General features: G+C 37.5%; 1 protein-coding gene across 6 annotated transcripts in view; it reads right to left on the minus strand.

Annotated features, from left to right (window-relative positions):
- Positions 1–987: 987 nt before the first annotated feature.
- Positions 988–26,314, minus strand: part of ZBTB20 (zinc finger and BTB domain containing 20) — a 4,633,203-nt gene continuing 4,607,876 nt past the window's right edge. For all 6 annotated transcript variants that reach the window (XM_069202644.1, XM_069202647.1, XM_069202646.1 and 3 more), the window contains one exon: positions 988–24,892. In XM_069202644.1, coding sequence (XP_069058745.1) covers positions 24,468–24,892 — 425 coding nt within the window. In that variant the 3' untranslated portion in view covers positions 988–24,467. The remainder of the gene's footprint in view (positions 24,893–26,314) is intronic.

A 26,314-nucleotide genomic window follows, 5' to 3' on the forward strand; every position in this document is an offset into this window, starting at 1 on the left:
ACCAAGATCTAGCTTTCTTCCAAATTTGGAGTAATTCCGTTCAGCGATTCGGGCTGTAGTCATGTATATCACCCCGAAATATTCCAGGCAGCAGCTGAAGTGACCAGGACACTAGTTTTGAAAATTTCGTGAAGATTTGTTGAAGGGCACCAAAGGTATTAGCAAAACAAAAAAGAAATTGAAAGTAGGGCCTAACTTTAACTAGCTACTGGCTATCCCTACAGTTACAAAAAACAAACCTTGGGGTACTCCACAATACTGGAGTTGGAGAACAATAAAGACACTGAGATCTGAAATATTTGTTTACTAAGAGAGCTGAAAAAACACAAGAGTATTGCCAGCAAAAGCTGAATGCCACTGAGAGGTCTGAAAAATCAAGGCTGCAGAAAATTGATAATCAACACTACGTCGTATATCGTATTTCATCCAAGGCTGGTACTCAGTGCTGAGGTTACAGGAAAAATAAATTGAGAAGGGAGAATAGAATGTTTAGTCTTTTAGGTACAGGAATAAAACATGCTCCATTAGTTGTTTCCAATATGAGCATAACTAAAAAGTGTTTAAGACTCATGGGGATGATTGATATTGCTAAGTGTTTAAAATGGTTCTTGAGCAGGCAGTAAGACAGAATTTATGGATGCGGTGTATTAAATGGGCCGTTCGTGCAATCTATCATTCAAACATGTATATGTTGTGTGGCCACAATGTTAATGAGGCCATTGACATTTACTCTAACCATTTACATAAAATTTCCTAAACCACTCTGGAGAATGATAATTTATGCCACATCGATCAGTTTATCACCATCTTTTTCTCAGCACAATACTTTCTTCTTTGTCTTTCTTACTTACATTTATTATCCAAGCTGCAGTGATGAAAGGAACAGGAATTCACAGTCCTGACCATCAGCTTCATATATAGAACAAACCAGATTTTTCCATTTTTTATACCCCCTGACAGATTTAGGAAAGAAAATCCCACAAACTATTTTCTCATCTTTTTTTATTATTCCTTCATATTCAAACTTCACAAACAGTGTGAACTTGGTACAATACCTCAGAAAGTGAAACTTACAAAAAAAGTGCTGGTAACATTAAAAAAACCCATCATTCTTTAGCAACATCAATTAATCTTCCACACAAAACAGAAATCTTGTAAAAGTTTTTTTCGTATTTTAAGGCGTAATACTTCTGTATAAAGTATATGCAAGAGATAAACCTTCACAGTATTCCAAAAATGTCACAATAATATTATAATATAATAATGAAGCGCTACAGTTATTTTCATATTTTTTTAATTTTTTTCTGTTTAAATAACAAATACAAGTCACAGGTAATATACGTGAGAAAAATACAAGGCTAATATTAAATGGCAGGTAAGGATACTGTCACTGTAAGAAAACTGGCAGGATATGTGTGTAATTATTCTATATTTTAAAGCACTTGATAGAAAAAGGCGTATGCGCACTTTTATTCTTTTAACAATGTTTCTTGTCTGCTTGTTTTTCTTATAAATGATATAATTGATGAGAATAACATGAAAACTATATATTTGCTATTTTCTGTAAAGGAACGCATTGTTTAAAAGCTATTGGCCAGCTCATCACAATGGTAGTATGTGTACAAGTGTGTCTAACCACAGCTGTTTACACACTGATACACACATGCTCACGCACAAATGTACAGAGTTAGTACATATACCTGCAGGGCCCCCAGTCCAATATACTATCAACATAAGGAGTCTAATTTAGTGTGGCACAAGACTAGCCATCGCCTCCATAAGAAGTCTTGGTGAGAGTCTGTTTATGGCAAAAACAAGTATTAGCACACCTGAAGCATCACATTTACTTCTTAGCTGGAGGATTTCAGATTAACAGCCCTAAAAACTGAATACTCTGAAAACTCAGTTTGCACTCTAAATGTTGGCCTCTTTGCCAGAATGTCACACTAGTGTCAGTATTATTGAGAGTTCGTGTAGCGAATCACAAATACCTAGAGAAAAGCAGTTTGAATGCCAGTCCGGTTTTACAAACTGGCAGACAATCTTTACTGAGGGGAAGACAATGAAAGGCATTTTCTGTTAAACCACATACTTTTTTCTACGAGAAGGAGTTTTGCAACAGCTACAACACATTACTTGAGATAACCGCAGCAGTAAAACAAATACTGCATGTGGTGAGCACTCTGCTGAATGAAGCTCCTTCTCCACAATGGTAATTGCAGTTTCCCCCCAATTAAAAAAAATGTAAACCTTTTTCCTTGCAATTCTAAAATCCGTGTTGCCTAACTGATTAGTAAGAGTCATTCTGTTGCTACAGAAGAAGTTTTCTTTTAACTCCTTAAAGATTGTCACCTTAACAAAATGAAACTTTGAAGGATTTTCATGTTAGAAATGATGAACTGGTCACCCCACATGTACTGATTTCCACATAGTATTGGGTTGCTGTGGACCCTTTTTGTTGTGTTATGCAGTTTGCCATTCACATGATTTGCTGCTGCGCGAGTGGGGACTTCTTCCTCCCAGGACTAAAGGCGGTGTAGAGAGAGGTCAACAATGCCACACTCTGCAAGCATACAAATATAAGCACCAGGGAATAGAAACAGCACTTGGCATGTTCGGATACACTAGCCCATTTGCCACATGAGCTTATACGCAGAAAGATGCAATGATGGATATAAAAATGTGCCTCCGACAGATACACAAAGCAAACATACAACAAACACACATATATAAAAAGTCATCCACTCTGCTAAGAGTTAACAGGACAAAGCAGAATAACACGTCAATAAGGTGCTCAAAGGAGAAAAAAGGTGCCGCCCACATGGAAAGGGTCGTCACAGTAAGGTGCTTCAAAAGTTTTTTTTTATTGTATTAAGTTTCCTTTTTTTCATATCACACACTCCCAAAAACATACCGGATTTGTACGTGAGCAAGGAACAGGCCAATAGTTTTTTTTGTTATTTCAACCACTTAAATAGATAAGAACTATATGTATGTTTTTGTTGTCATTAAGTGTCTTGTTGGTTTTGTTGTTTGAGGTGGTGGGCCTTAACACTTTACTTTCAAATTATTTTGCAGTACATATACAAAAAGATGAATTGAATATAATGCATTTGAAGGACGAAACAGCTGGCCGAGATCCCTCCGCTGCATCCATTTGCCCCGCCCCCTCCTTTATATCATCTTATGTTTATTTTTTCAATATTTTTGCCCACCGCAGTCACAAACATTGGAACAGAGATGGCTGCGATCAGTACAAGTGGATGATCAACTTTGCTATGTTTGTCATTCTTTTTTGTGATCTGTTTCAAGACCCAAACCTTTTTCCTCTGCTGCTTCTGACTGAAACAAGTATGTCTACTTTTTTGTGCATGGAATTTACACATTATTTGGAAATGAGGTTCAAATTGGAGTTCAAACAAACTGGGAGCCATTGGTTAAAGGTTTCTCTTCTCCCTGCATGTGGATATTCAGGGTTCCAGCAAACTGGAATATTCCTTTAAAGTGCAATACAAGCAGAAATAAAGTGTAACATGGGTTGCACAATAGCTTTAGGCCTTCTCAGACATCCGGTGGGTTAAAGTTTGATGGTGATGACTTGTTTACTAAGAAATTCTTCAAAGATACTGCTTCAACAATGAGTCCAGCACAGAAACCGAGCAAAAGCGACCGAAATCTTGCTTCTAGTTCTTCATCCCAACTATTTCAATATTCTGGTCAGGGTTTCTATGAAGCCACTGAAATAATATTCTCTGCACATTTAACCAATCATTGCAGTAGAATACCTAAGTTTCTAACTAATTATTATAAAGGTATGGCAAAGGCTAATCACCTGGTAATCTCTGTGAATACCAATTAACATAGCCATTACAGCCCTGCTCTCTCCAATCAGATCATGCACTGACTGAGCAGTTCTAGAATTCTCAGCAGAATAGCTGATGTATTGTTAGTAATATCTGGGGTAAGAACACTGGAAGAATGGTGTGAATAAGTAACAGATTTTAGTGGGTGGGACGTGGTTTTAGTCAACTTTGTGTTGGAAGATGACCTAAGACTAATCTGTTAATTAGTATTCCCCAGGATGCTATTTGGCAAGCTAGAGTTTGATGGTGCACATTTCTTATTTCCTCACCAGATGTGCACTCCATGATGGGTGACAGCAAACCTTTCTTTAGTTGAGGAAAAAAGGCACAACGATTAGCTTATAAGACATACAAGTCTTTTGGAATGATAATAAAGTCAAGTGCTCCTCCTGGTATAGTTGTAGGAAGGTAAGATTTTCAGAACTGTTGGTGGAGCACCTAATTGGCAATATGGAGAAAACTGGTTTAAAAGCTTCAGGTTTTGCAAAAGCTAACTTGAAAAATAAACCTTTTTTATTGCCATCCTTTCTTTCATTTTGAACTCAGAGATGGGAGGCAAACATAAACTTACACATTTCTGAGTAGAAGTAAGCACTTTACAGTAGCTATTTCATTGAAAGAACTCAACTAGTGACACAGTAAGGAGGATTCTTGTAGGCTGCCTTTTGTGATGGGAAGCACTACATTTGCAGATAGAACTGTGTAGTTGTTCTGTCAACTAACAGTTGAATGAACCTTGACTCTCCTAGGGTGGGTGAGCATCCCTGAACACACATTGTCTTCAGATTTTTTTGTTAAACTATAAAGACACTGTTGTTAATCATGTTGTTAATGCGGAAAATGCAACACAATGCTTGTAAACATCCATCTTATATACCATGTGGGACTCGATCTCCTATCCGGTTTCTGAAAGCATAATTAGGTATGGTGGGATTTTGCCGTGATAAATTAGATTTATTCACAGAAATTCGACTACCATGGTATAATATCTGTAAGACTAAATATTTTCAAAGAGGCGGATTTCTGAGCATCCACCTGGGAGTCCACCTGCAAATACTGATGAACACGACAAAACTTGCAAGTTTGTAGGTACTGGCATATATTTTTCAAACAGTTTTCTACCCTAAGAATGGTTACAGACATTTATTTTCAGGGTGATATGGACAGGGAACAAAAGGAAACGTAAAGGAACTCGTGTTTAAGGAGTTTTGCCTCAGGAAAAAAAGATTTTCTCCCAGAGAAAAGAAATTGCAATTCAAAATCTATTTTGTAATCACATTTTCACATGCAAAACTGTGCACATATGCAAAACTGGATATGCAGATGAGTATTCCTGAGAATCTTTGTTAACTCCTGAAAATTCTGAAAATGTAATTAATTTAATATGTCATATGAATGCAAAGATGTCAAAAAATACAATACAGTGAGATTGTATGTGTCTGGTGGTAAACCGTGGTAAATCAATCAGATTGTACTGACTTCTTAACACATTTCCTCCCTATGTAATGCATCCGCCCCCATTTTGTGCTACATTTTGGCAAAAGGTGCTCTACATAAACTATGCGGCTGGAACAGGAATGTCAAGTGAACACCTTGTAGGTTTTTAAAAGGCACATCATTGTTTCTGATTCACAATGAACAAGAAGGTACAAAAATAGTTTTCAATTTTCTTCAAACATGAAGGGTGGGCTGAAGGGTGTATTGTGGGAAAACATGCAATAGTAGAAAATGTAGAATTGTATTTCTGAGCTAGTGAAATTGTATCATTTAGCTGGTAAAATGGAGGAACAATTTGCCTTGACATTTCACATCTACATTTGGCTGCACCACAGTTTCATAACAGTGGAAGGGATTTGTGCTGGTACATGGCTCCCAGTTTGTTCTCTCCAACTGATTACAAGCTTGTCTGAAAACATTTTTAAGGTGTCCCCTTGTCTCTCACTCCAACCAAACCTGGGAAAAAGCCCACACAAGCACCTCAGTTACAATCTTGTTTAGTAAATCCAAATTGCCAGACTGTGTTTTAAATCAGAAATTAACCTTTATTACATTGTGATATTTTCTCTCCAGGAGAGATCCACTTCGAAATCCCAGCACTCTTATCTGGTTCACGAATGCACCTACATTTGCAGGATGTTCTAAGAACATCAGGTTGGGATAAGCAAAATGCAAAAATCTGGCTATGCTTCTTGCAATTAAAAACGTTGTTGTGGATCATTGGTTTATCACCACAGGCCAAAAAAATAAATGCCTCAGTAGATTGTAAACGAACTGAATTTTGCACATGTGCAATTCCATTTCGTTGAGGGGAACTCCACAAATTCAAATGGCTGGCATTATCTGTCTTACTTTTAAGATCTATCTGACTTCTTGGTTAACTGTGCCATCAAAATATTTCCCTGTAGCTTCAAACAGAAGTCAAGCAGTTGACTGTAGCCAGACAGCAATTAAATGCTAGACAATAACAGCACAGTAAAATAAAATATTTCAATAAATTAACAATATAGACCGCTATCTGAATGCCTCTGATTTCAGCCTGCTGGCCTTGGAATCATAAGTCGTTTTTTATATTGATACTGTGTTTGCCAGAGCACAGTTCACATCAAACATTAAAGGTAAAAGTTCAAAATCGAAGTATATACGCTTTGAAGCCTTAAGAGAATCTTGTTCATGTGAACATTTAAAGCTCAGTTCAATGACCTTCTAAAGACAATGTCCACTGAGGTTAATAATAAAACCTGTAAGTGAGCACCTACATACAACTTTGTTTATAATGTGCAAAGTATACATTTTAATTTCTATTCTCATTACTATTATCTTTGTAAAACATGGCATTTGGCCAAAAAACAGGAAATATAATGCAGCATAGGAAGGGACATAAGTCAGACATATTTGTCACCAGTACTGAGAAATGCTATACTTGTCACAGAAAAATATGAAACATATTAAAGAGTAAAAGAGTAATAGTACATTAGGATCTAAAGCAGAGGCACAGCTTTAGTCAGTTCAGCCACCATGGTTTTCAATGTTGATTAACTGAAGTTCAAATGTGCCTCGAATACATGATGTAAATTTTCTTAAGCATAGAGAAAGACAGAGTGACTAAATGTTATGTACGTTTTTAACAAATGTTTGGTAGTTTTGAAAATAAGAGGCCTGACATTAATATTTAAAATCACTTTCAAAAATTGTGATTAAGCAATGATGTGGCATGATAAATATCATCAACGATTTGAGCCAAGTTGTCCATTAAAAGATCATTCCAAAAAGTTGAATTCATCATGCAACCAAAATGTTGAATCTCTGATGATACAGGGCAAGCAAGCGAGGCTGATGTGTAGAGGACAAGGGTACACCTTTCATTTTCATAAAGACACAGGATTGAAAAGTACAACGACACAAACTCACAGTCCAGTGTTTCTGACATCTCATAAATAATAATACAAACATTTCATGAAAAGGATAAAACACAACACAATCTGCGTACTACTTTTTCGGAACAAAATAAACAGCAGTGTGGATACGAACTTCATCTTGTAACAATTACAAAAAAAAATAACTAGCCCAACTTTTCACTCACATGACAAATCAGTTTTTAACCTTAAAATTGCAGCATTTCCTTAAGGGCAAACTTTTATTTATTTTTTTTCTATTTTATTTTTTTACTTTTTTATAATTTTTTTAAAATAATGCCTTCACCAAAAACAGTCTTATACCAATAAAATGCATTCAAAAATAGAAATTATTACACAACAAAAATATCTATCTTCCTTTCCAAAAGATACTTCACAAAAACATAGAAAAAAAATCTGTATTTTTTTCCTTTTCTAAACATTTTGCTTTCAATCTAGGGCACACTTGTCAAGTTAATATTGTTTCTTTTTTTTTTAGGAAATAAAAGTCGCTGTTGCATAAAATACGGAAGATGCCAAACAAACGATCAGGTGTGAGAGGAATAGCAATATCAAATGTACATACATCCAATGTTTATGAAATAAAATAATCTTAGGCTAGGAAAAATCCTGTATGCATCTTCTTTAAAAATTATTTGATTTGTCATTGTGAAACTATCATTTTGGGGTTATAATAAAGAACTCATCTGGTAGGTGTACACATCGCACTTGTTAAATTAGTGATCTAACTGCTTCCAATTTAGGCAGGTATGAGAAATGATGCACAGAAAGGTGACATCCTTTACTACGGATCTCACAATATGGTTTTGTGGATAAACTGGGGTATATATTTTGTAAGTTCGCGCCACATTTGCGTCACAAAAATGACGCTAATGTGGCGCTAAAAAAGTATAAATATGGGCCTAAGTCTTTAGTGTTTGTATCAGAAAATGTAGGTGTTAACTTAGAAGACCTAATCCAGTAATAATACCTGTTCTAAGACTAGAAATCGTGCAATGGGAAAATGCACTTTATGAAAAAATGACATTGTCAAATATTCTGCCTTATTTTAAGATAAGATTGCACTTATTAAAATAATAACATAAAGGTTTGACAATAGGGACAAAAGCCTGCACAGCTTTGTTATCCAATGTTTAAACATGTGCAATATGTAGCCTCTTTCTATGTTATGAAATTAATAAACATTGCATCCCAAAGTGGTAAAGTCATAAAAATATCTTGACTTTTTGAATGTCAATAATTTATTTGTTTCACATGGCAAACAAGGTGCAGCATTATACCTGCATCAATCCATCTACAGGTAGGGGTAACTTGGTCTGAGGCTCAGGTCGTCATAATGATCAATACACACTATAATACACAGCATCCCAGTAATGTATTAAAAGGTTGATATGAAGTACTACTGACTCATGGCTGGATCAGATGTGCTTATCAGTAAACAATAATGGTGTTGAAATAGGTCAGTAAATTGAGTTTCTGAAAAGGGTAAATGTATATTAATGAAAACCTGCAAGTGGGTATGTCAGTGTGTATTAAGGGCTGGGGCAAGAAAAGAAGGTGGACTAATACTAGCCAAGACACTATCTATATTGTAGAATATGAGCATCTACATAAATGAGTCAACCCCCTTGCTTAAGCCTGAACTTCGAGCCCACCTTTGGTGGACAGGGTAGATTTAAGCTGCTGCTGAAGAAGTAAGTATCCATATCTAAAAAGCCCTGCATGTACATCCAATAGGATAAATTGAGGGTTGTCCAACTCATGACATTTAGGAGTGAATTGTAATATTTTAAATTTCAATGGAGAATTTACTGGCAGTCAGAGACACAAAGGCACCATAGTAAGGCCTTGTTGCCAAAGGTGTCAAAATAGTCATGTTTAGCACCGAGGTTTTAGAACACTTCTCCCAGGAAGGGCTTAAGTTGTTTTTGAAAATGGTGTTATAAACAATAAAGTTGCTCAATAACTTAGTAAGTGTGGAAACTCCCATAGGCGAATGTTGGTAGTTGTTTGCTTGGGGACTCAATTTAGGGGAACAACTGTGGAGGCAGGGATGCATACACAGGAGCTGAAAGCTACTTTAACAAGTCATTTATGCCGATGTGACTTTGCGTTCTGTTTCAACAAAAACAATGGTTTTAAAGTTGTTTACTCATAACACAACCCTTTAGAAGTTTTCCAAATATTTTGGCTGTAATAACGTCCAAATATATTTTACCTGAATCAAGTATAAACTGGATTCACCACTGGTGGGAAAGGCACATCTTAGCCAGTAGTGGTAAAGGCTTAATCAGATAAATTAGCAGAGAAAGAGGTTTCATTTCTTTCCTTAATTAAAAACCAGGAATAGAACAACATCTCTAAATGAACATATAACTATGTTTCCAATTGTTGTTCCTCTAGTTTAATAAAAGTCCCTAACATTTACTGAACAGTATCATCTCAGTTTTTTAAGTTTCCTTTTAAGATAACCTCAGCTATATCTGTTTTTGTTGTGGAAAAACGGTTCAATCAAAAAAGGCAGTCTATTTGAAACAGTAGCATTCAATGAAGCTTGGAACAAACAATGTTGTTTCAAAGCAAATTAATTAAATGGATATTGTGGTGTCTTAGAGCCATTTTGGGTGAGACCATGGCAGGCCCCAAATGTATAAGCTGATTAAGGCATGGCATGTAGACTATTCAGATCTATGCAGATATACATGTATGAGAGACTGAAATAATTTCAGGATGCTGTTCTTCATGTACTGGGTGGTGGGGACAGTCATTATTTTATTCAACTGCTTCTTTGATTGTGCCCTCTGCTAGAGTAATGAGGTAATCAGCCCTTCAACTACCTCATTCCTACACATGTTGCATCTCAAATCACTGACCATCATCCATTTTTAAACAGCCATCACACATCAAGCCGGTAAGTGCCTGCTGGTAATCAGCAAGTTACACCTTTTAGCAGAGTTAAGTCTGCAAACACAAGAGATGACTTATGACATTACAGAGTGTATTAATGATTAAATAACACTAGAAATGACATGAAAGGAATGTCTGAGCTACTCAATGACCTCTGCCTTACCCTTGCCAAACGGGGCTGTACAACTTGAACAGTACTCTTTGTTCTCTGTCATCACATAGCTGGTTATTTGTTTTCTGAACTGTTTTACAGTTTAACTTGCAGGCTTGTGAAGTCAGTTCAAATAAAATATCCTAGCAATCATGGCAATACAAAATCAAAGAGAGGTGGAATGGTGAAGGACCATTAGGGTTGAGCAGTCTCAAATGAGATCTAGGCAATTGAGGTCCATAACAAGTGACACCTATACCTGAGCATATAATTCTATCTCAGCATTTCTCTCACTCTGATCATGAAAATCCATACATTGTTTTTTGTGTTGTAGTTCCCTCGATGTAACCGGAGGAGGCAAACAATGCACTTAGCTAATATTTCCTGTATGACCTGTATGAATATATTTGAAAACTATGTAAAAATAAATAAGTTCATCAAAGCCATATCTGATGAGATTGTATATGATATATATTAATCGAGGGCCAGATTGCTCACTGATGTATCTGAAAAGAAAACCAACTGAAGTACATAATGGTCTAGAAAATGTTTCTATAACTAATTCTTAATAAATCATTTATCTTAAACTATCTTGAGTGGACTCGCTGAAAATAGACTATTTTTTACTAATTATGGAAGTTTTTGGCTAGTGTCTATTAAACTGCTTCTATAAATAAGAGGAATTTTACTGTCAGAATTATTGTAAAAGCTGTTCTGGTATTTCTTTGATTTTGACATAAAATAATTTAAAATACATTTCTGAATGTTAACAGATGTTCTAAACTTTGAGAACTTATAGTGTAATGATATAGTAGGGAATGTTTATTAAAGCACTTGAAGCATGCTTTCTAAAACAAAACATACACTGAATCAAGGACACAAAAATTTTACAGAATTGGAAGGGTTTAGGGGCAGAGACAATGACGGTAGGCAGCAGGCAGAGCTTATAGGAAAATATTATTTGTAAAGAAGTTGGGGATGGAGGTTCTGCAATATTGACAGTTTTAGGCTTTTAAGACAGTGTGAAAGAACCTAGAGAAAAAAGAGGAAGATAATATTTTAAATATTGCATCATTTCTAAAGAGTATCTCTTGTGAAAAAATGATTGGGAGCGATGAAGACAGAGCTGTTACTTATTACACAGCGGGTTTTGGTTCCACAACTTTAAGGTATTTTCATTTTTGGCAGTGAGAAAAAAAGTGGGGTATATAACATAAGCAGAATTTATATAGCTAGTTTTGCCTAATTAATATTTTCATAAACAGTGGAAGATGTCAAAATATATTCCTCAGTGCATTGATCTTTTTAACCAAAAGGTAGTACAACAATCAAAAGAACAACAATATCAACCACTCCCATTGATTCTGGAGGCACATCATAGTACATGCGGATACACACCAGACATTGCAAAGAAAACGGAGCTGTAGCTGCAACAGTGACACAAACGGTGTAAAACAAAGAGAGCAGAGAGGGCAAGTGCTAAGGTAAAGGGTACTGAAACAGCCCTCTCACTCGAAGGGCAATCAGTAAAGCTACGCCTGAAGTGTCAGAATAGGAATACTTTTCTTTCACTTCTTTTTTAATTTGTCTCTTTTAGAGACCAACAACCTTTTTTCATGTTGATAATAGCGTCTCTTTCTATTTTTTGGTCTGCAGTATAATTACATTTTATTAATAACAATGAAAATGTTTTGAATACAAAAATGAGGGATGCTGCAATGACAACTTGCTTCTGTGCGTGACGCAAAACAAAGGCTATGTTATTCTCAAATTAAATAGAAAAAGTAAAAGTCAATAGAACAAAAGGCAGTGTTAGTAAAAAGACAAAGTTATATTAACTGTTATAAACACCCTATTTATTTGGGAGCAAGCTTGTCTCGTCCATGGAAATGAACAGTAAGCCAACTTAGGCTTGCACATTTGTCCAAACCAGCCTTCAACAGTGACTAAGGTCTGGGGATAGAAATCTAAGCAACAGTGTTGGGGGGAACAAACTGTCTACCATGATGAAAAGATTGGGTTACAGAAAAGAGGCACTGGTTTGAGCACTGTGTTTCTTCAGTTGCACTGGAACAGAAAAGCACAGAAGGTCGCCTGACAGGTGTGAACACAGCTGTGCAGAATAGAATGTAGTTCTCTAAATCTTTCATAAGCTGATCATAAGATCGTGGAAACCCTTTACCGCTTAAATAGTCCCAAAGGAAGGTTCTCTACCCACGTCAGGATCCCACCTACACATCTGTTATGGCACTGGACATAAGAGGAACAGGGAGAATCCTTCACTATCCATACAATAAAAAACAGATACGTGCCTCAGCCAAGTAAAATATCTCACACAGGTATGTTTAGTGTCTTTCTTTTCACTGACATAACAGTTTGCTACTCTAAGGAGTCGCTACTTTACATTTCACATTTTTATGTGGCATTGTTAGATAAATTAGGGGCGGTTCCCACTACCCTGTTTTTCTCAGCTGAGATGTCACGTTGTTGCTAAACATTCTCAATCTGAACCGATGAAAACAATGTCATTGTAATTTTCCCTGTTACATGACGGGTGGCAAAGGTTGCGAAAATTGACATCAGATATAACATCATAAATTCTAGATATAATAAAAGCGGTCTGTTAACAGAGGTCTTTGCAATACACAATGTGCAATAACATTTGACCTGCTCAAAAGAGGCTTTAGTAAAATACATACATGTAACTGCAGCCATGCTACACAGACAAGGATAACAGGCTGAACAGTACAGAATTCCAATTTAATGTGCCAATTCTGTTCAATCTTTGGAATAGGTCAACTCTAGATGTGGGTTTGTTTAGGGAACACTTATTTTTTGATGTTTTATTTGTATTTCTCCAGTTTCTGGTACCTATTTTTGAATAGTGCAAAAATTATTTTTTCATACTATAATAAGTGCATTTCTGTACCTGCCCACCTGCTTTGGATGAAATATCTATTTAAACGCTAATGGGGCATTTAAGCAAAGAGAGGGAGTAGTTTAAGGATGAAAGTAAAGGCGGAATTACAGTATTACTTTTTCTCCATTGTTGGTATAGTCAATGTCCCTTAGAAACGTTTATAAAATATGAGGCTTGTAAGAATGCCCATTAATGTCTCCACTTTGCGGCAGTTAGCACATTTCCACCCCTGTACAGTTACATGAATCACCTGTAATAGGGACATATTTTCATGAACATTTTTAATGCCACAAATGAAATTATGACGTGCAGTTTTTAAAGTGAATTCCAATCCTCTTGCTCAGCATACACCTTTACACTATCAGACAGTCTAGTGCAACCATCTGTGTTCACATTCAGCCCACCACCAGACTGAGACCGCACCTAGCACCCCAACATTACATCTAAACAAGAACTGCTGAGGAACAACATAGCGTACGATGCCAAACTTCCAGATAGACAAGCCATCATCACGAGAAATGGCAGTTGGAAAAGTATCACTATGGCAGAGATTTGCTTTGTTCTAAATTACCAACCACGAAATACAATCTCTATCCTCACTGACTATAAGGCTAACAGTGCTGTGCTGAAAGTGCCTCTTAGGCTTCCCATCCTTTTGGCTATGCACTTTGTCACTTTTATGGACCCTTAACACCAGCTGCCAAAAGTAAACCGTGATTCTGAGGCACTGAGGAAAGGGATTTGTTCATACTTTGAGCACACTCTTTATTAGCAAAATTAAAAATGAGATTTGAAGCACTCCCCAAGGGTTTTAGAATGATGATCTAAGGCTGTGCTGGATCATTCTCTCAATCCCCCAGAATCTACATATTTGGAGGTACCATCTTTAGTCTAGCTTTTTTTTATTCCCCTACCTAAAATAGACTGTGAATGCAAAGAAAACACAGAAGATTAATATCATAAAGGAGAGAAGGGACGGTGGAGTGCAATCTGCTTTATAAAAGAGTAAAGCGCCCAAGCCACAGTCACCACATCTTGTTTTATTTTTCTTTCCTGTATCTCAACCTATGCCATTCTATTTTCAGTAGTGCAATGCAGTGCAGTCAATGTTAGTGCAAAAATAATTTAAGAAAATGAAACAATGCCCTATAATGAAAACCACAAATTTCAAACAACACTCATGGAAGGATACAGGTTACAAGACATAATATCCAAGGGACAGGCATTTCAGTGTTTCCTTGCAACACAAAAACATTTGCAAATGTTTTCAATTTATTTTCTGGGGGCACCCACCTCTAGTTATAGCTACAAATAAATGATACTCCAGCGTTTTTGTGGGCCAGTTCTCTATACTTTGGAAAGCAGCTTTATATTGCTCAAATTCTGCTAGGCATACTGAGTGTCAAAGAGATTCCACACACCTACTAACACTCAACAAAGTAATGCACAGAAACTACGCAATAGTTCACAATTAACATACCTTCAGCAGGGACTCCATTATCTCTTTTCCTCTACGCCCAAAACACAAACTCATCTACATTTAAAAGATTTAAATCACTGACTGATAGCAACTTCACTGTGTTGTATTGATTGTATAGAGATCTAAGTGGTTTTATGCACAGTGTCAGTCATTGTGCAGGACTACTTTGGAGACACATATTTATAAGGAATGGTGCTGGACCAAACCGAGTTCCCCAGAAGTTATCATTCATCACAGAGGTAAGCATACAACTTACTGTGACCTTGCCTTGGGTCCGGGGAAACAAAAGTGTGTAGGCCCTTGAGTAACACAGCTAAATATTACAGAAAGAGTTGTAGGTACATAAATTAATACCAGTTGTTAGGAAGCTATGTGACAAACACAGCAAATATTTAACAGTGTGATGACAGAAAGTATGGGCCTCAAGCAGGGTCTACAGTTTTAAAGATGGAGCAAACATGAGCTGATTAGAGACTTTCATTAACCATGCATTCAGGTTTGCATTTCATAAATTTGTTTATAGGGTTTTTGCAGTCAAAACAAACAAAATGGTCTTAGGATCCACAATGGGATTAGCAGGATCCATAGAAAATGTACATCTGAAATATATTCAACACAGCGAATCAGAAGGGCCATCAATAAGTGATGTCAACCTCAACCTTAGGTCTTAAATTAGGAGGAAGTCCAGGAATCCTTAGCATTGATGATCATGAGTATTATAAAACTGCCTAGAAAATTGCTTTTTTTTCCCTTTCCATTGGATGGGCTCTCTTTAACAGTTTGATTAAATGTGTATTAATATTAATAGTGCAATTGCTTCTTTCACAAAGACTTAACCAGCCTTTCTGAAGAGATGGGCTACAACAACAAGCCCTTTTCACACAGACATTTACGGAAGGGACAGTGGGGTCGAGGCTAATCATCTTTCAAAATTAAAAAAACAGGACTTGTTAGTTACTAGTATTTAACTGTGTCTCTTGTTTCTTAACTACGCAATAGTTCACAATTAACATACCTTCAGCAGGGACTCCATTATCTCTTTTCCTCTACGCCCAAAACACAAACTCATCTACATTTAAAAGATTTAAATCACTGACTGATAGCAACTTCACTGTGTTGTATTGATTGTATAGAGATGTAAGTGGTTTTATGCACAGTGTCAGTCATTGTGCAGGACAGCTATGTGACAAACACAGCAAATATTTAACAGTGTGATGGTGATGACAGAAAGTATGGGCCTCAAGCAGGGTCTACAGTTTTAAAGATGGAGCAAACATGAGCTGATTAGAGACTTCCAATAACCATGCATTCAAGTTTGCATTTCATAAAAATTTTTATAGGGTTTTTGCAGTCAAAACAAACAAAATGGTCTTAGGATCCACAATGGGAAGAGCGGGATCCATAGAAAATGTACATCTGAAATATATTCAACACAGCGAATCAGAAGGGCCATCAATAAGTGATGTCAACCTCAACCTTAGGTCTTAAATTGGGAGGAAGTCCAGGAATCCTTAGCATTGATGATCATGAGTATTATAAAACTGCCTAGAAAATTGCTTTTTTTTCCCTTTCCATTGGATGGGCTCTCTTTAACAGTTTGATTAAATGTGTATTAATATTAATAGTGCAATTGCTTCTTTCACAAAGACTTAACCAGCCTTTCTGAAGAGATGGGCTACAACAACAAGCCCTTTTCACACAGACATTTACGGAAGGGACAGTGGGGTCGAGGCTAATCCTCTTTCAAAATAAAAAAAAACAGGACTTGTTAGTTACTAGTATTTAACTGTGTCTCTTGTTCCTTATTACAAAGACATCTGCCACACAGACAGTTATATAGGCATTCTAGTGTATCACATTTTGAAAACTACCTTTCGGAAACTCTCACTGGCGTTATGCAACAATGCTAAAGTATTAGTGAGGCCAATTCACACTTTAGGTGGTTAAAGGGAATCACGCGGTCATGAAATAACAGGAAGACGATACATCATCCTAATCATTATTACTTGCCACAATAAACCCACAAGATATCTCATTGAAGGGCCATTTTAAGAAAAAATCAGCACCAGTGGTGGATTATTTTGCCTACATCTAAAGTAAATTGATTGAAAGCAACTAAAGTGTTACTCAACATACACTAACAAGAGTTGAAAAAGATAAAAGTTAGAAAGAGGACATACAGATTTCTTTACAAAGAAAACATTTCTAAGTGTAGGTACTTATGCCACAAATCCATAAGAGATTAGGAGCACCATGAACGTATTATAATTTGCATGTCTGATTCTTTTGTCTCACACTGCTGTAGCTTTATAATAATTGTTAGCTATTTTCGACAGTGTTTTACATACTTACCAGCTTGTTAGACTAGCGCACGTGACACTTATATTACAATTTCTAAACCTAAGAGGTCCCCAATTGTAATAACTGACCCTGAATAATAATAACTTCAGTTTTTTGCTGATAAAACAGTTTGATGAAGGAAACATCCGTTGTCCTACAAAAAAATTTAGATTTTTAAATTTATAACAACTTACCTGATCAGTAACGTAAGAGTTTAAAGAGAAATTCATACTTTCAAATAAGGTAGACTGTGCTAAATATTAAATTACTATCTCTAGGGTGTCCAGCATTTATCACAATTAGAAAGGGTCTATGTAGGCATGAGCCAACACTCTGACACAATGCACACTCCTTGGGGTATGTCTGCTATCTAATTAAACTAATGGAACTTAACAAATGGAAATGGCATCAGGGAAGGCAGATGTCTGTTCTATGAGCATGAAACTGTGTGCCATGTCCCTCAACAGTGGTTCCACAACTGGTTCTTTGTTAAATGAGGACAGACATGGAGATGATGATTAAGCATACAAACTGGAAGACTTCAGAAGCCCCGGCATTGAATGGAAACTAGGTTACTTGCTTGTAAAAAGCATTCTGAAACTCAAATATCTGTGTTCTGGTGACATCACTTCAAATACAACAATGTCATTATGGGATTATTAATAACCTAAATGACTGAATGCAGAGCTATAATTCTAGTAAGCGGGTACTTTCTTATGAAAGATCAGCTTGTTGAAATATTTGATTTCCATTTAGGTACAGTTATATGGGCACTTATATACATAATTCTCAAACCAGCAAGTGAGCAATCAATGCCTACAATTTGCTAAAGGTTTCTTAAATTGTCTGGAAATACTGGAAGCAGATACATTTCCCAATACACCTAAGTTGTTGTGGGTGGCTGTGACTTTTTGTCACAAAGTTCAGATCCATTCACCCACAATTCTCCTGTTAGACAGAGCACAACGTTTCAAAGTATTATTTTTACTCTGAGCATTTCTAAAGATGGTATTCCTCTTATTTCTGATAAAGTGGATTTCTGACACTACCAACATTTGTAAAATACCCACAAGAAACGGTAGTATGTTCCACTGGATAAAATATTACTGGTGGACTTTTTGGATAATTAATGAATATGCTCATACAAATACCTAGGGTAATGGCACAGCTATGTCATACGTAAATAAGTCCTTGATCAGCATCTAACATATGCCTTCCATAGGCTAGGACGCTCTTTAAACATTCCCATGTTTAATCTTTAAATAGATTCACTTATGTTACTTGTGGCTGTTAAAATGATTATCAAGTAGTATCTGTGATTATTTACCCATTTGGTATCTATTCTAATTTGATCAGAGAACTGAAAGAAACATGGTTCTTTCAAAAGCAAGAACATTACTCATTGCTAAGGAATAATGGTTGATATCACTTCCTTCAACATGAGAACATTTCAAAAACCCAAAGGAATAGGAAAACCTCTGGATAAGAATATCTATAAGAATGTTGGTAATAGTAGGTAACTGAGCTGAACCAGGGAAATATAGGACGACATGCATCTCTACAATTCAGACCTTCCTTTCTACAGAGCTTCTATTTCAAAGAAGTACACAAAAAAATAAAATCTAAAACTTTTCTAACCAGGTGATGAAAGCCATAGCCATGACAGCAAATTAAGTTGTAATTCAGTCTCAAAATATGCCACAGCAACAGTTAAGTGGGAGTCCTGATATAAAATTTGAAAACACAGTTCTTATTAAAGTATTTTACTTGATTTTACCAAGGTCTAAGGCTGGAGCTATCCAGAAAGAAAAGACAGTCATCAACCTTTTGGCAGTACCAAATTACAAGTAAAAGTCATAAAATGGCCTTCATATAATTGGCAAAAAACACTCAAACTGCTATTTTGCCTGGAGCATCGACATTCTTTGCACCTTTCCTGCCAAAGTCTCCATCTTATTCTGTGCTAATGATTATGAGATAATGGTGATGGTGCAGAAATAGAAGGCATTATCATTAATGAGGAATGCAATCCCCTGGAACATAGCTAACTTAGAAATATGGTTTTTAGTCTATAAGATTTTCTCTGTTTTTAAGTGCTGACCTTCTCAAAGCACTGAACTTCCACCTATGTCTTAAATTACACCATTCACAAAATGGCTACCAACTGGATTTTGCTTTTGGTGCTTCCCAGTGTTTTAATAAACAAATGGTTAGTACCTATGATTGCTTGCTCTGGTTAAGAATAGGTGAAAAATAAACGTGATTTCCACCAAAAAGGAGACTCTGACTTTTAGGGTAGTGATGGTAACCCAAAAGAAACTCCCCTTTTGAAGTGAGAGATGGCTTGTAAAGGGAGAGAAATATTAGTTATGGAAGAGTAAAGCAACCCAGGTCATACACTCTCTTCACCTTAAACATCCTTTGCAAGAGAGATCATCCCAGAATAAAGATGCAAACACCAAGTGTAGGAATTTGGAATGTGTACAGATAACAATCTTCACTTAAAAGATAACGCTTCAAGAAAGGAATATTGCTCTCAAAGATCCATTTGGACATAATTTCTGGCTGATATTTTTCTAAAAGGAGACACTTCAAAAGATAAAATATGTCCATGTTGCACTTAAAAGAAGAAAGGGCTTGGATTCTTCTCAAAGGTAACACGTTTTTTGGCAGCTATACACTGTATTTCTTCGGAAACGCTTACATTGCAATATCAATTGCCTTGGTGACATAACTTATTGTTGTTTGAATTTCTGTTACTGTAAATTAGCCTAAATAAACTGTCCTTTTTCTGGCACATCTGAAATGTAAGTGCTTCTAACTCACTTTTTCCAAGGTTAATCATGTTTGTTAGGAAATAAAGCTTCTAAAAGAAATGCAGATACTAGTCTCTAGACGTTCAGTGGCATTCATTCATGCTCACAGTGTAAATAGGCAAATAATTCAATAGCTTTCTGCCCAGTGTGCTTCGGCACTTGGCTTCCAATCAGCACATGACATTTAGTTCCAAATATCAGACAAGTGACATGACTAACAGCTCTCATATAAGCGTATATATTATGTGGCTAGAAAAGGAGTACAATATGAAATCTTGGTGTCTATGCCGAATACACCTGCCCACTTAACTTTATCTCTCATGTCTAACCTCACATCGTTGACCCTATTGAACCAACTGTTGTTGGGCTTTTTCTTCACCTCTTTTAGAAAAATGTATTTAAATTGGAACATTGCCTGATGTCCTTAGGACAAATGGTTTTAAACCGCAGACTGGGCAGAGGAGAAGAAAGACCTTTAAAATGGCTGATGAATACAGGCCCCCGGTAACCAAGTCTGAAATTCTAAATTAACTCCTGCCACCCTCTGCATCATACACTGAGTCAGCAAGCTACTGGGTGACGTTGGGATCATGAGTGGATGGGTTGGGAGCGATCTGTGCCCACCACCCAGCAATGCACGCCATTGACATCAACCATGTGTAAACACTATCTGTGGGTACATGGGCAGAATGCAGGGAGTTTTCCCTTACAGTTGGGGATTACCTTTATGAGGCCTTGTTTGACAGAGTGTCTGAAGTGCTTTTGTTTCTCCCAGAACTCAAAGAACGAGGTAACTTGTCATATTGGTAGGGCAGGCGGTTTGGTTGATTACTTGGGTCAGTGGAAACATAAATCTAAGTGTCCGGCTAAAACGTACCACTTTCAAACATACTAAACAGATATGCATTTTCACATGGCTGTAACTAAACCATAAAAAAGGCCTTCCATGGAGCAGCCTCTTTCTTTTGGAAACAAGAAGATGCCAGTTCGAGACACAATAGCCTTTCATTTAAAGTACAATCTGTTTTGAGCTTTCATGAAGCAACAGATAATTAAACTACTCTGTTGAGCAACTTCCGCAAACACACCTAAAATATGTTGAATGTATACTGGGCCGTCCAGTGAAATGGTGAAGACCTGCTTCTGTGCATTATGGGAAGGTTAGGGACATTATCTTTCTAATATTATATTTGTATATTTAATAGTATGAGGACCACTTAAAAATGGGCATGTTTAAAGAGCGATTTCAAGAAGCACCTAGGATTGCAAAGTCCCACCGTACCTTGCTGTGGTGTTGTTAGGGACGTCTGCAATCTAAGAATTTTTAAAATACTTTTGAGGTTCCTATGACATTCAGTGATGTTAATTGCCATTTTCCTAAGAGGAAATCAGGCAGTGTCCGGTACAATGAAGAATGGATGTACTGTATTAAAGGCAATCAAATGAATACAGAACACAGTAAATTACAGATGAAGTTCATCCAGTATTTCTAGCAGACCATGTGCACAACCTCCCACCATGCTGCAAACCTGATTTGCCCGACAGCATTTCCCTCAGCGACCCACCTTTAAAGACAACTTGTGGCTGTATGTGCCTCTTTAAACTGTGTCACAAACAATTACTGTGTTGTAGGGGTCTATGTCATGGCATATGACAATGAGATTCTAAAACAGAGCATCTATCACTGGAAACCAATTTTTCAATGAACATGCTGCTTTATTTCCCTCACCTTAAATCTGAATTAATTCCTTTCTCTAACTGTAAACCCTTCTGTTTTTTCTCCCTGATCCCCGCCCTCGGATTAACCCTAAACCTGTTTTTTCCCTACCGCTCGCCCTTTCCCTTTACCAACCAGTTGTTACCTGTACTGTTTTTTTTCCTAATCCTGTCAATAACGTGGCCCATGTCCTTTCACCTATCCTTATCCCTTACCCACAAAACACCCTTAATCTAAACCTAACCATTAGAACCATTCTAATGTTCACTCTAAACATATTCCTCACTATGATATCTATCCTAATCTATCCCAAACCTTCTCTTTTAAACAAGAACTGTTCACATTGACTTCTAAGATAAAATATCGGACGCCCTGGCTTGTTTTACAAAGCATTTGTCGTGAGGGATTCTCTGTTTAAGAACTCTTTGTCATGACACATTACTGTGCTGCACAAAAGCTACTGCTTTCCGACTGAGGCACAGCTTCACTAGGGGGAAGCAGGGATGGAGCAAGATCTCCAAGAGCACAAATTAAAGCAGCATGTTAATAAAAGCTATGTGTAATCGAAATAGCCAGCTCCACTTCTGCATTCTCTAAGTTGTTCTAAGGGGCCAAGGAAAGGCTTAAAAATTTAGGGTCTCATTATGAGTTAGGTGTCCCACTATAGGACTGCCAAACTCACGGAGAGGATGCCACCGCCATGGCGCTGACGTCCCCCCAAGCATATTACAATCAAGGTTCCCGCGAGGCAGGCTGTCGGAAATGCATATTGCAATGTTCCCGCCAGGCTGCCCAGCGGGAACAGTGTTTGGATACTAGCAGGCTCCCTACCATGAAAAGGCTGGCGGAAAGAGGGGTTGTAATCAGCCAGGCGGTGCTGTGTTCAGTGCCGCCATGGCACCTTACAAGCCAGACTGCGGTCATGCCATCGGGAACCATGATCCCGGCATAGTCTGCAGTCCCCTGGTGGGTCCGCCTGCCAGGGTTGTAATTGTTTTGCAGTCGGACCGCCTTGAGTGCGGCGGTCCGACTGTCAACGCGAGTATGGGGGTTCTCAGACCACCACACTCGTAATGAGGCCCTTAGTCTCACTCCTTGTGACGAATAGAGAGAACAAACACTTCTGAGTTCAAATTCCAGAGCTCAGCAGTGCATACAACTGCAAAATCAAAGTTAACAATAAATGTATTGTAAAGTCAGTCTAATCTATCTCTCAAAGAAGAAGAGTGAAAACCTATGTGTGACAAAAAAGAAGAAATATGACAACTAGAGAAGGGGCCATGACAACTAGATTAGAGTCGTAAGAGTTTACACCCCATAGTGCTAAGCTGTAGGCACTGCCTTATCATAATTAAAAAAAACACATTTAAAAGGAAAGTCAAAGGAGAACCATCCTTTCACTCTAAGGTGAGCACTAAATGAACTTTTTCCTTTCTCCTAAAAAGCGGGAAGAATTTCTTATTCCTTGACTCAAAACAAGAAAAAATACTTAAACAAGCTGCAGCTGTTAGCAGCAGTGTAGACAAAAGCCTTACTTTCTAGTTATAACTTTTTTTTAAATAAATACTATTGAAAAGTTAAAAAAAGACTGCAATCTCCCTAGTCAATTAGTGAATGCCACCATTTGCTCCATGATAATTTCAGATACAATTTTAAGCACTCCTTTGTGCTAGGGTGTGTTTTTTCACTGCCTTATTCTGTTGTCAAATAAAAATTCCTCCCTCTCCCCACAATCAAACGTGCCATTATCTTTCACACAGACAAGCACGAAAACCCTGATATATCTCTTCAATTTTTGCATTTTGCTCCAACAAGACTGTTGACCAGAACAATGCTCCTGATCTTGTACCTTAAAGACCACAATTATTGATCACCGAAAATCTTGATCTGGTGTGTGTACAGTAGGCTTCTTGTTCACAATGTCCTTCTCAACAGCTCCAAGGCTATGTGCTTGAGCTGGAGATGCTGAAGAAATATGAAAACTAATTTTGTCGCTGATGATGTCTCTTTGACTTGAAATGCTTTTTGCTGTATTTTCCGTGCCTTCTTCCGAAGAAAGAAGGAAAAAACACAGTGGGAGGGGATATATGAGCAAGGAACGGGGAAGACTGGGATGGGGGAGTAGAATCGCAGAAGTGAGCAATGCTGGATTCTTCTTCCCCATAGTCCTTCACGTCAACCGTACCTTTCTTCCCTCAACGTCTTATGCATCTTGGTGTAAAGACAGACGTGTGATGTGAATGCAGCAGTCGATGGCCAATGCTCTTTGTTAAACCAAAAGCAATATTTCACAATTCTGCCTTCAATTGATCAGCGCAGTCCAAGCAGTCAGAACTGCAAAAAATGTCCATTTGAAAAACACTGCAAGTGGTGTACTTGGTGACAGCAGGCCTTTTTTAACACGTCATAAATTTTGAGTAGTGCTGTACACAAGTGATTTTTTTAAATGGTCATTTTCTTTTTTTTTTTTAAGAACGTTTGTGTTTAGAGGCTAGTAGCTTAAGATCCAGCCAGTGGATCCAATAAAGCGTTACCAAGCCTTAAGGCCACCATCCATAGGGAACCTGGGAAAAATATATATACGAAGATGTATGTCCCCCGTTCTCCAGAAATGTAATGTACCAGCAGGCAATACAGTTCTTCATGTAGTACAAAACGGAATTTGTTTTAAAATTAAACAATACATATTTCTTAGATTCTAGTGCCATAGCTTTTTCTCCCACCCCACCCTACTTTATTCCCCTTGAGCGCCTCCTCCTCCTTTACCACCCTGTCATTTGTTCACAAGAAAGGTGGTTGGATTTTTCCAACCCATCACTAGTCCTACCCCTTGCAGTTGGTACTGTGATAATGGGAGTACTTATCCATCTGACACATGCATTCTCATGTGGTCATTGAAAAGCTCGATTTGGTCAAATTTAGCCGGACAGACAGAGCAGACGTAAGTTGTCCCCTCAATGCAGGCTGCCACTGCTCCACTTGCAGGGATGGCCAGGGTTCCTGCTCCCTCATTGCTGGCTGAGCCATTGGTGGAGCTGTGCAGGGCAACGTGCCTTTCCAACAAGGTCTTGTGGGAAAACTTTTTCTTGCAGATATAGCACTCATAGGACTTCTCGCCCCGGTGGAGGCGCATGTGCACATTGAGGGAGCTCTTTTGTGTAAAGCGTTTATTGCAGATGTTGCACTGGTAGGCCCTCACTCCTGTGTGTGTAACCATATGTTTGATTAGGTAATCCTTCAGAGAAAAGGAGCGCCAACAGATGCTGCACTGGTGCGGCTTCTCACCTTCAGGTCAGATGGGGAAAGAAAGAAAGAAAAAACAAGTATTAACTCCAACTCATAAAAGTGAGATGTATAAATACATAATGGTGGCCATGGAGAGATTGGTTACGATGGTATGAAATACAACTCAAATGAAAAGTACGTCAATTAATTAGGGATACAGATCATATAATAAAACATTACGTTCATTGAAAGGCATTTAACACACTTTATTAATATTATATTAAAAAATAAACTGAAAGAGAACTGGTGATCACTGGTAAACTAAAGGCTAGACTTCAGTAACACCATTCTGTCAGAACTACGAACAACTTACATTGTCCCTCCCAAAGCAGTACACAACTAACTGCCTGTTTAATAAATGCATCAATGAGTTTATTATGTACTCCTATGCTCAGTATCTTCCAATGGCTCCCCACTGTAGTACAAATACAAGTTGAAACCTACTGCCTAGTTCACAAAACCATCCACAATGATAACCCAGCTTACATCAGCAAGTTACTCCACAAGTCTGGAGGCTCAAGAGGAGACTAAGGAACCAGAATGCACATCTATTAGAAGTTCACATATTTCTGTGGCTCTGAAAAGAATCATTCTTTGAAGACACCAGTTCCACTTTGAACTCGCTACCACATAGACTAACAACACTCCCTCACATCTGAAAGACCATCTGTTCACTCAAATCCCCATCAAACAAGAACCTGTACCTTATTATCATCTCAAACCAACTGTTCTCATTTTCCAGATGAATGGCCACAGAGTTGGGTTAAACAAACTTTGGGAATACGTTCCCATTGTGTTTTACATAGCTTTTGGTTTTTTATATTGTTTCTCTGTTTTAAAAAATATATTTTTTCAATAAAATATGCCTTTGCAGTTTCTTTGTTTTCCAAAATAACTTTTAGGAAAGTCTGCCAGGGACCATGTCAATCAGGTTGTTTACAGAACTGAACTGATCATCATTCTAGTTGCCTTCATCCATTCCCACCAATTAATGCATTTAGAAGACCATTCATATAATGTTCAGTGATTTCATCCAAGAGGATTTTAATTGTATCTCACTGATTGATTCTATGAAGTCATGTACCTAAGTATTTAAAATTAATTGATTGCCAGAATAGGCCTGAGTTGCAAATTACATCTAGAACCCATACAGCATTCAGTGAATTAACTTTGATTGGTCTTTGTTTAAGGTGTAATCAGAGGCACCTGGGTTTTCTTCAATAATCGTAGTCTGAGCTGAGCTACTAACCTACTAGATGTGGTCACCAACAACCCCATGTGCCATGTCTCAGCAGGTGCAGAGTATGGTAGGAACTGTGTGCAGGTGCAGGCTGATGGCACTTAGCCATCTTCGTACCAGGTGTGTTCTTGTAACTCTGCCCTGGTGCATTAGCCCTGAGAGCTCAGGACAGGAGAGGCAGA

Source organism: Pleurodeles waltl, chromosome 8 (assembly GCF_031143425.1).
Source record: "Pleurodeles waltl isolate 20211129_DDA chromosome 8, aPleWal1.hap1.20221129, whole genome shotgun sequence".
Lineage (NCBI taxonomy): Eukaryota > Metazoa > Chordata > Amphibia > Caudata > Salamandridae > Pleurodeles > Pleurodeles waltl.